Source organism: Python bivittatus, unplaced genomic scaffold (genome assembly GCF_059951505.1).
Source record: "Python bivittatus isolate LINGU-HERP-01145 unplaced genomic scaffold, Pbiv_v1 ctg000190_np1212, whole genome shotgun sequence".
Taxonomy (NCBI): Eukaryota; Metazoa; Chordata; class Lepidosauria; order Squamata; family Pythonidae; genus Python; species Python bivittatus.
In genome coordinates this window covers 11,075,964-11,087,272 of record NW_028277042.1, presented here as the reverse complement: position 1 = coordinate 11,087,272, position 11,309 = coordinate 11,075,964, and the positions used below count along the sequence as shown (strand labels likewise).

Genomic DNA, 11,309 nt, shown 5'->3' with positions numbered 1-11,309 from the left:
CATAAAGAAGGAAAAGTCACATCAGCAGCCTGGAATCTTTGGTTCCCCACTTGACTTTTCAGGTTTTTCAGAAGTGGTTTGCCCTTGCCTCCTTCCTAGGGCTGAGAGAGAGGGACTGGCCCAAGGTCACCCAACTGGCTTCATGCCTAAGGCAGGACTAGAACTCACAATCTCCCGGTTTCTAGCCAGATGCCTTAACCTTAACTTTTTTTAACATAAAGCATTTTGAAAGCAATTTGAAAAAGAGGGGCCTTAAAAAAATGTCCCTGATCCAAAGTTCAAACAAAAGCATGTTTCATGTCATGGCCAATTTGTACCTGGAAGGTATGGCAGATCCATACCTTCATGGCCTTCACCTCCTCCATGGAAAATGCCATTAGCAGGTACAGTAGTTAGTCTTGGAATGTGTCTTCCCCTGGAGGGTTGGGAGGGGAGAGAGAAGCCCCAGAGGCTGACAATAGCACACCCTCAAACCTGCCCCCCATACGTTTTCCAAAGCTTGTTCCTAAACAAATGAAAAAAGAGGGAGACACAGACCCCACTGATCAGTCTGATCCATGCAAACCTCATAGAAAGGCAACAATTGCCAGGGGGTTATTTGCAACACCCTCTCAGGGAAGAGAAATGTCACACAGGCATACAATGAAAGGAAAAAAGGACAAGATTTTCATGACACTCAGTGGTTTATTGGGAGCCCGTCACCTGGGAATAGATTACGTGGCCGTACATTAGGAAGCAAATTGTTCACCACGGTACTTGCCGACCCAACCAGTCCACAAAGGTCCCATTGTCCTCCTCAGAAAGCATGGACAGCACAGTCATGATACCTTGGGTGCTCTCTTCCACCGATAGATCTGCCTGTCACAAAAAAGAAACTCCTAAGTCTAGTCCAACTTCCTGAAATTCCTCCAAGATGCTGTTAATGTAACCTTACAATAAAGATAGAGCTAGTACAGTGATACCTCTACTTACGAACGCCCCTACTTACGAAATTTTCGAGATATGATCAGCTCTGGCCCCAAAAATTTACCTGTACTTACGAATTCGCCTCGACTTACGAGCCATTTTCCGCCCGTTCCACGTGGTCCGTGGCCATTTTTCCGCCCGTGCCACGTGGTCCGCGGCCATTTTCCACCCGTTCCACGTGGTCCATGGCCATTTTCCGCCCGTTCCACATGGTCCACGGCCGTTTTTCCACCCCTGACATGTGGTCCACGGCCATTTTTCTGCCCGTGCCACGTGGTCTGCGGCCATTTTCCGCCCGTTCCACGTGGTCTGCAGCCATTTTCCGCCCGTTCCACGTGGTCCACAGCCGTTTTTCCGCCCCTGACATGTGGTCCGCGGCCATTTTTCCGCCCTGCCGCGTTGTCAGCGGCCATTTTTCCACCCCTGACGCGTGGTCTGCGGATGCCGGAATGGATTAACAGTAATTACATTGAACCTTATGGGAAAATTTACTTCGACTTGCGACCAACTCGACTTGCGATCAGAGTCACGGAATGGATTAAGTTCGTAAGTAGAGTACTTCTGGATATGCTTCTTGTCTGGACTACCTCACAAGGCTGGCATCAATCTTGCAAGTCTGAAAATACATCTCTCCCCCCTCGCCTTTACAGTCCAAGAAACTAGGGAAGGTCCCTTCTGAGACATTTGCCACACCCCATTCCTTCTATGGGCTCAGCTGTCTCTTATCTGACCATTGTCCAGTCTGCGGCTCTTCCTCCTCTCTCCCAAGGTCTTTCCCACATACAATTACACTTCCTTGCCTAAGGAGATCAGCTATGTACATTTACTAAATGAATAGATGAATGAATGAATGAATGAATGAATGAATGAATGAATGAATGAATGAAATGAAATGAAATGAAATGAAATGAAATGAAATGTCTTGACTCTAAGATTTCCAAATCCATATTAGAGGTGGAAATCCATGATACCAAAACTCATTGTAAATTGGAAAACCACACTATAGCGTACTCAGTTGGGTGTACACGACCCTTATGATCAGATTGAGCAGCCCTTATGATCACATTGGCCACATAAATCAAAAAATAAAAATGTTGGTGAGTACATAAAGGTAACCATGGATAAGCATAGCCGTTGAGTCAGCCAACGAATTGGGCAACATCTACCCCAAGGTCTCTGACAATGGCCTATCCCACCCCTTCCACTTTTTGTCTTTTTGGGGTGTGCATTTCAGTGTGCAGCTGCACTGTGTGATTTTGCCTTAGGGTGAGATTTGCCTTAAGTAACTCTTTAGTAGCTCAAAGTGGCAGTTTCCATGAAAGGTAGTTGGGAAGAGATTTGATAAACTTCCTTGAGAGAAAAACGGGAATGAAGGTTGTTTAGGACCTGCTCAGCTTGCATTGTTAAAGTTGCCATTGCCCCATCATCCTTACATGCAACATGAATTGCTAATTCAATCTATATGATTATTACTATTTGCCTAATAGTCAGTGAACATTTATGTGTTTACTTTAGTATATTGTCCTAATTATTAAGATAGTAAACAAGATGCTAACAACAGAAATAACCAGAACACCCAAACTGCCAGGGACTCATCATTAGGTCATCTATATGCATGGGTGTGCATGTCTGAATGGGTTTTTCCTTTTCCCAGGTGAAAGCACTTACATCTTTGAAACTCGTCCTCACCCAGCCCGGATGGATGCAGACACTCAGAATCCCGTAGGATGGATACTCAAGTGACTGGCATTTGGTGAGCATGTTTAAAGCAGCCTGTTGGGGAAAAACAACGATGAGTAGGGAATGCACTGAAGAAACAATAGAAGAAAAAAATATATGATAAACTGATACAAGATACTTGATGTAACAATCAGGGCATGAGATAGGTAGGAAGCACCTCAGATTTTCCCTTAGCAGTACCCCATGACTCAAGAGGAAATCGGAACTGCAAAGAGGCAGAAATGAAATAGCAGAGTTGCAATAACTTTATCAAAATCCACGTTATTTCTAAAAAAAGCAGGTAAGATGTTAACAAAATGCTCAGTTCTCTACAAAGATGATAGATAGAGAGATAGAGAGATAGAGAGATCTCATTTATTAAATTTTCTGAACCCCATCTTAAATCCTCTGGGGCACCTCTACAGCTCAGATGCAGAGGACTAGAATTCTACCACCCTCAATCTCTGCTAAAGTCTTCAGCCTGCCCAAGCACGATTGGGGTGTCCATGTTTGGGATCATGGTGGTTTGACAATATGCCTCAACAGCTCAGATGGGAGCTTCTTTTGAGTGAAAAAGGCTCCCAGTCTCTCTTAAGAATCCTGCCCAAAGAAACTTTGATTCAGTGTTTTGCTTTTCCAGATATGAAGCATTTCCCCTTTATAGCACACTTTGCACTGATTCCCACTGAAGAGGTTTTGCTACTTATATAATTATTTGTTGAGTTACACAGCGAATGGAAACAGTGATCAGTTATGTATGGAAATAAATAAATAGCCACGAATTCAACACAGTTTCTTCTTTTCTTAATTTCAGTCTTTACATTAGAGCTAGATCATTTGTGCTTGCAAATGAATTTCTTTCAAAAAGAAGAATTGGGTCTCAATGTGCAGAGTTTTTGTGAAGAGGTGCGTGCTCTAAGACTGCTAGACAGCCACAGAAAAAACACTGGACCAGTTAAAACATGTGCAACACTGTTTGCAGAATAATAAATGCATGCTTATTCCATGTGTAGATATGGACAGGTAAAGTCATCTCTGAAAAGACTCTTCCTCCCAGTCATCATGTTTTGTCTGTGTGTAGAAGTTTCATAAATGCATCACATTACTGCACATTACCTTACTGCAACGGTAGCCAATTGCATTCCATTTATCCCAATAAGCCATACATTCAATCGATCCCATAATGCTGGATATATTGATAATAGCTGCCTTGCTGCTGCTCAGGCCTTGATTTGGACTATTCTCGGCTGCCTTCTTCAGCAGGGGCAGAAAGGCCTTGTAGAGAGAAGAAAAGAGAGAATGAGCTGCAGTTAGATCTACGAAAAGGAGCTGTGCGATAGCAGAGAAAGCTCTTGTACCACCTACTCCAAGGGGACCTTCATAGAGTCATCTAGGCCTGACCAGACCCAGGAAAACTGCTATAATGGCCTTTTGTGGCTGCCCTTAACGATGGCTTCGAAGCTTCAGCTGATGCGGAGTGGATGACCTACGAGGAGGGCCTATGAGAAGTAGGCAAGATACTTCTTACAAAGAGCGCCCCAAGTAACTTCGCTGCAGGATTTTTGCACCCATTTCATGCTCCTGGTATTTGACACTGTCACATAGTATTTGGACATATGTGTGTTCATGTGTGAGAGAGAGGGAGAGAATCCAAAGCAGGATTGATATGCTTAAGCACTTGTTGGTTTAAAAGATTTTAAAAAGTCCAATTTTAGCTTCAAGCTAGAGTGTCGTCACTATATCTCAAGCCCTGTGGGCATTTTTTAAAACATCTATTCTGCGTAAACTACTTTAGTACCTTTCAATGCAATCTAATAATATCCCTGTCTGTTGATATCTCCTAATTATATCCAAAACTACGCCATGATTTGTGGCACCGAACACTGCTGTGACATGAAGCAGGGCAAGGAGAGATACTCCCTCATCAAGGATCTGGCACAGGACATCCATCACAGCAACTAATGCATCTTCCATCACTTGCTCCGCCCAAAACCTGGCTGAGATCCAGATCCACGTCTTCCGCGATTCTCAGCAATGCCTCGGTACTATGTTCTCCTCAAGCTTCCCAAAAAGGGGGAGAAGGGAGATGGGGGATAATTGCCAAAGGTCTTTGGGTCAAGGGAGGGCCTGTTAAGGAGGGGGCACTTTAAAGCTTCCTTCAAGCACAAAGGCATTACCACCATTATATTCAGCTCATATCAAAGCTGAGAACCCTCCCTGGGATCATGAATTAGCCATTGTCTATTTTGCAGATTTGGTGCACCTCAGGTGACATTCCAAGATGTCACTGGTACTCGCTGTACAGATTCTCTCCAGCCATTATCACACTCTGAAGAAATGTGCATGATTTTGACTACAAAGTATCTCACAAAAGGGTCACAGCAGCCTGGGAGCTCTTCTTCTGACCCAGCACCCCCCAAAGGGAACAGCTACCCCCAATGTTCCAACCTGCTCCCAAATCAATGTACAATTTCTACTTCTTTATTTTCAGCACTATAGTATTACCTTGCTCTCTAGTTCTACTGACTTTAACTCTTCTGTCTTTTTTTCTTTAATAAAGCAGTCTTCCTTGCTTTGAAAGGTGTTTTGCTCATAAACAAACCTGGCTCATTTGCAGCGGGCCAATGGTATTGACGGAATACACTTTCATCATATCCTTGGCATTTTCTGTTTCCAGATCCCTGAATAACCAAATGCCAGCGTTGTTGATTAGGAGGGTCAGCCCACTTTCTCCAACACACTTCTGTACTTCCTTCCGAGCTGCCTGGATGCTCTCGAGATTAGTGACATCTGAGGAAAAGCAATGTTATTTGAACTTCAGCAACATGGTGTTTCAGCACTGCAAGGGAGGATTTTCCTGGGGATCTGTGTGTCTATTCATGCAACTGACCACCTTCTGGAATAGCAGCTTGACAGCTTCCTGCTCCAGCAGTTGAGGACCTGCAGTCCACTAAGGGCATGAGAACATCAGCAGCAGTGCAAGAGGGCACTGCCTAAAAACAAGGACTTTAAGATGACAGCAAATTGACCTAGTCACTCTGCTAAGAACTGCATTCCACATGGGGCTAAAGTCAGTTTTAATACAGACTGTCTTTACACATTATACCCAAGTCATGGCCTTATAACCAAAACTGATTGAATAAAGTCACAAATGATTGGGTTCCTACAACACCCAGACCGCAACCAACATATAAAGACACACACGTCTTCTTGAGGTGTGTGAACTACTATAAAGCTGGCCTGCCCAAACAACCTAGAGCTGCCTATCATGGCTGCAAAGAGATTCCATCAATTTATTGGTTCTCAGAATGCTATCGAGTTCAGTTCTGAGAGCTGAAATCCACTCATGTGAAAGTTGCTAAGTTTGAAAAAACACTGGTATATACAGTCCACCTTCCCTTGTCACAGCAGAGAGATGCAGATGTTCCGTTATGTCAGACACCAATGCATGGAGCTTGATTTGACTTCCCCCACTCTTCGGGGGAAAGTTTCTCTATTTCTAACTGGGAGTCACACAACTACCCAAACCCAAAGAAACCACAGTGAACCCAACCAAGAACAACAACAACAAAATGTTATTGATTAGTCATCTGACCATAACAAACAACCATAAAACCAATACAGAGAAAATAGTAGAACATATTCATAATAAATTGTCACCCTGCAGTCAACCCCAATCTGTTCTCAGTAGCCTATCCTCTTAGAAATGGGCTTTGATATAAAAATTGCACTCTTGCTAGTGATATGTAGATTTATCCCCTGCAGGAAGTAAGAACTAAGGGTGTCCTAATATTTTTTTAGTTTTTAAATAAGGATCTAAATGAATGGTCCTTTCTGCAGGACATAGTTTGCAATCAAACAGGATATCTGTGATGTCTTCAACAGCTGGTGTACCCCAGATACACAGTCTTTCTTCAAATGGAACTCCCTGGAATCTCCCATATCTTACCACGGAGTCTAATTGTTCAAACAGTACTTTAGAGAAAGCTCTTCTAACATGTGGAGGCATCTCAGTTAAATACTTTTCTATCTGGGAGGCTGATTTGTGTTGAACCAGCCACTTCAAGTGAACCCAACCAGTGAACTGGATGCTGGGGGCATTCCGGTACTACAAAATTTGCCCCATTTTCACATGGCTTTTGAAACTTACCTAACTGCAACACCACCAGATTTTGATGTTTGCAAGCCAACTCTTTTACCTCCTGGAGAAAAAGAAGATCATAGTTTTTCTGTTTTGAGTTAAAGTTCACAATTATGTACAAGAAGCAGATAGTGATTTGAGCTGGATGTCAACCCACAACCCATCCTAGGCTAACTGATTCTTACTGTGGTTTCTTTTCCCTTCAGATCGAGGGTTGTAGCAAAGACCCACTTGGGTGGACATGGCAGTGTCAGAAATCTCTTCACCAGACCGAGACCAATCCCCCGATCGGATCCTGTCACCAGGACACTGAAAACAGAGAAATCAGCTGAATTTGCCATTTCTTCAGGAGTTGCAGCTTCTGCTTCCAACCTGCTCAAATGTTTCTTTCAAATGTCTCTTCTCGTTGTGGGAAGTAACATTTTAAGGAACATACCCCGCCTACATTTAGATCTTCTGAGAAACTTTGTTTCTTTGTTATTAAATATGTTTGCTGCATGACTCCCAATTACTCTGGCTGGCTGATAACAATCAATTTAATTTAGTTATTACAGAAGGCAATATTGCTTGCTTTAATTGAAGGAACATTCTGGACTTTAAGGAACAAAAGATACTGCCCTACAAAATATTTGTATGATTTAGATGCATCAACAGCTACAATATACTTTATAGGACTCTTCTACTCCCAAATTCATCACTGAAAAAAGGGTCGATAAGCACACATTGCTTTTAATGTAATACTTCATGTCACAGCCAGTTTGTACCCAGAAGTTGTGGCAGATCCACTTTTTTCATGGCCTTTCCCTCTTCCACTGGAAAGTGCCACCAAGGAGTTGAATTACCTTAGAACCTGTCAGCCCTTTGAGGTGGTCCAGACAAGAAGTGCAAACCATGAGTACTAACACTACCTTTATTGTAAGGTTACAGTAACAGAATCTTGCAAGTCTGAAAGCATTTCCACCCTCCTTTATTTTTACTTTCCAGAAAACTAGGGAGGGTTCCTTCTGAAATGTTCCCCATACCCCTTTTCCTTCTGGGGGCTGATATACCTTTTGCATGACAGTTGTCTAGTCTGCGGCTCTTCCTTCTGTCTCCCAAGGTCAGTCCCACATACCATTACAGAACCTATCTTTGCTTGAAGCATTGAGGGGGGAAGAGAGAAACCCCAGAGGCTGGTACCCCTGGAATGTGCCTCTGATATCCCTTCCAAGGCTTGATCCTGAGTAAATGAGGAGAGAGAGAGTAATCCCAAACCCCCACGTGTTACAACCCACTTTCAAATCGGTATACATTTTCTACTTGTGATGTCTTTAGTTACATAGAACTTAATTGTTCGATATTTTATTTTAATTTTATGTAATCAATCACACTTCTTTGCCTTGAAAGGTGCCTTCAAAAACTGAAATTAATAATGAACAAACCTGACTCATTTGCAGAGGGCCAATGGTATTGACGGAATATACTGTCATCATATCCTTGGCATTTTCAGTGTCTAGATCATTGAACAATCCAGTGCCAGCGTTGTTGATTAGGAGGGTCAGCCCAGCTTCTCCAACACATTTTCCCACTTCTTTTAGAGCTGCCTGGATGCTCTCAAGAACAGTGACATCTGTGCAACAATAACATGGACCAGTTATCAGCAAACACAGAGAGATATTGCCAAAAATTAAGAACATGAAGGTCACAGACCCAAACACTCTGTTAAAGACTGGACTTCAAGTGGAGCTAAAATAAGTCAGATACTGTAGGTCTGATTATTAGTGAGACCAAAACTCAGCTGCGACATAGACTGTCCTTGCACATCATACTCAAGTCATAGCTTTATACTTACCGAAAATCAACTGAATAAACCCACAACTAACTGTACTTATCCAATACCCATGGCCAAACTATCATAACAAGATACATATGATGTCCTGATATAAAGTTTGTCTGTCCAAATAAACTGAGGCTACCCGATCAGGGCTGTCACGAGACTTCATGAGTTTTCTCTATCTTGTTCCTGACACCTCATTCCCATCCATATTTTGTATCCCAGAGCTTTATAGATGTAATATATTCTGCTAATTGACAAACCACATAGCTGGGGTCATTCAACATACTAGCCAACCCCCCAAATAACATGCTGAACCCAACCAGTGACTCTGCAGGTCATGTTAGTTCCAAGAATGGCTTGTAGCTGGACACTCTGAGCATTTGTGTAGTACAAAACTTGCCCTATTTGCACAAGGCCCTTGAAACGTACCTAACTGCAATACCACTAGATTCGGATGTTTGCAAGCCAACTCTTTTACCTCCTGAAGAAAAAGAAGATCATAGTTTTATTGTGAGTTAAAACTCACTGTTAGGTACAGGAAGCAGATAATGATTTGAGCTGGATGTCAAAGAGGACAATATCATAAGGAAGAGCAAGCAAGAATGCTATGCAATTTCTTCTTCATTAGATGGCAATTGTGCAATATTACTGACTGAACAAACCAACCTTAACAAATTAAAAGTTGTAATTATATATCAGAAGCCAGTCACAAGCTGAGCCAGATTCTGCAGAGAATAATATCAAAAGGAAGACCAACCAGGAGAGCTGTGCTATGTCTTTTTCATTAGACGGCAGCTGTGCAATGTTACTGACCCAACAACACAAATGTTAACGAGCCACATTAAAGTTTAACATAAGTTCACTCGGTGGAGCCTATTCTAACCAGCTAGAGTCCTCCAAGAAGCTCTCCGCATCCCACTGCTGCCTCTAATTTTCTTAATTGGAACAATCAGTAGTCAAATCCTGAGCTATTGAGGACAATCCACCCAGCTTGGTCACCTCTGTCATCCTTGCCCTCGCTGCAGGGTAAGATAGCTAATTGTGATTTAAAACTTTCAGGTGATTGGCTACTCAGTTTTCAAGGTCACATTTTCTTCCATCTTTCATCTGGAAGCCTAAGTTAGTCCATAGTGTGTGCTCTCAATTCTTTTCCCCCAACAACAACCCTTGAAGGCAGGTGGGTGTGGAGATACTCAGATGGCCCCAAATCATCTATGAGCTTCATGGCCAACTGCTGACTTGCACCGAGGTCATTTCAGCCTCCGTTCAACATCTTAACCACTACACCCCACCATCCTGCTCTACCTTAAGTGATTCCTACCTTGGTTTCTTCTCCATTCAGATCAAGAGTTGAGGCTGCAGCTTTAACAACAAGCTCCTGCCAAAAGTTCTCTACTTCTAAATCCACATATCCTTTAAAACTTTAAGATCTACTTGCAATATAAGACAGCACAACCCTCCCTTCTGGAGTATTCTCGGATAACAGCTAAAGCTGCAACTAACTCCTTGTGTTATGGGGAAAAGGAAGAAGCGACAAAGAATACCCTCCACAACGCAATCTTCAGCAAAGCCGCTGAAGCAACAGAAGGTAGATAAAAATCAATGTATCTCTTTGGCAAGTAATTCCTCCCTACTTCACTTATCGGACAGATATGATCCATTAGAGTGAGACTTACAAGCAGAGATAGAGAGTCAGCAACTGGCGGAGCTTACCTCTTCCTTGATAGAAAACACCCCCTCCCCACAGGCTGTTGCTGTCAGTTCAGCTGCCGAACAGTTTATCCAGAAGGGAGTTGGAGCTTCTGACCTCCAAAATTTGAAAGATCAAAACACTGTAGATTTATTATCTAGACACAGTTGGTTGACGGCACAGGCTGTTCTCTCAACTTTCGACTTATTGACCACAGTCAAAAACCAAGTAGATGCCTTAAAAGAATCCTTCGTAGAATTTACTAAAAACCATCAGAAGCAATTTGAGCACCCCGACAAATCCAAGAATCTACCTCCAAAATGCCCTTTGCAAACACTCATCATAGGAAAGGAAGACCCTTGTTTCAGAACAAACCCCTCAGTAGGACCAGCTAGGGAGGACAAGGTAAAGATAAACAGCCTTGTATATTCAGGTGAAAAGGGGGACAGACCAGTAATAAGTAATTGTTACTTACAAACCAACAAGATAACACTTCAAATTTTAAACATTGGTATGAATAGAGGCAAGTGGGAGACCAAAAGGACAGTCACCCAATCATTAAGTCTGCTATTACGCTGTGAAAAACAGCTCCTGGACTTGCATAAGACAGAATGGCTACCAGCCAGAGGCAGCGGGTTTTGCTGACATTTGGGCAGCCAGTGATTCCTAGTATGCTTCTAAAAATGAAAGCCTTTTTGAAATCCTTTTCAATATTTCCAATCCGGGTCTTTCATTCTGGGGCAATTAGCTCTCTAACAGCTCAGTGCAGCTGAGAGAACGATGGAGCTGTAATATGTAGTGGAAAGGTTACTTCAGATAATTTCAAGGCTATTCCACCAGTGGAGTCCGGGAAAGGAATGATGAAAGCGAACAACCCACTTGTCCTACGTATGCACAGCTGCCTGCTGACTCATTAGAAGAAAGTCTAATTAACTCCTTCGGTGCCCTTGCTGATAGCAGACAAGTGGAAATACTTA

General features: G+C 42.7%; 1 protein-coding gene across 2 annotated transcripts; it reads right to left on the bottom strand.

The window, feature by feature from the left end:
* Window positions 1–604: 604 nt before the first annotated feature.
* Window positions 605–11,100, bottom strand: LOC112543260 (uncharacterized). 2 transcript variants are annotated; one of them, XM_088136021.1, is made up of 9 exons: window positions 10,356–11,100; window positions 8,248–8,435; window positions 7,876–8,045; window positions 7,012–7,135; window positions 6,836–6,887; window positions 5,288–5,475; window positions 3,802–3,960; window positions 2,635–2,739; window positions 605–858 (listed from the first exon to the last, which is right to left on the bottom strand). In XM_088136021.1, exons 2-9 carry the CDS (start codon window positions 8,296–8,298, stop codon window positions 745–747), a joined length of 963 nt encoding a protein of 320 aa, XP_087992147.1. In that variant the 5' UTR covers window positions 8,299–8,435; window positions 10,356–11,100; the 3' UTR covers window positions 605–744. The 2 variants fall into 2 exon arrangements, with proteins under 2 accessions (XP_087992147.1, XP_087992148.1); XM_088136022.1 differs by lacking the exons at window positions 7,876–8,045; window positions 8,248–8,435; window positions 10,356–11,100 and having other exon boundaries at window positions 606–858; window positions 7,012–7,167.
* Window positions 11,101–11,309: the final 209 nt, after the last annotated feature.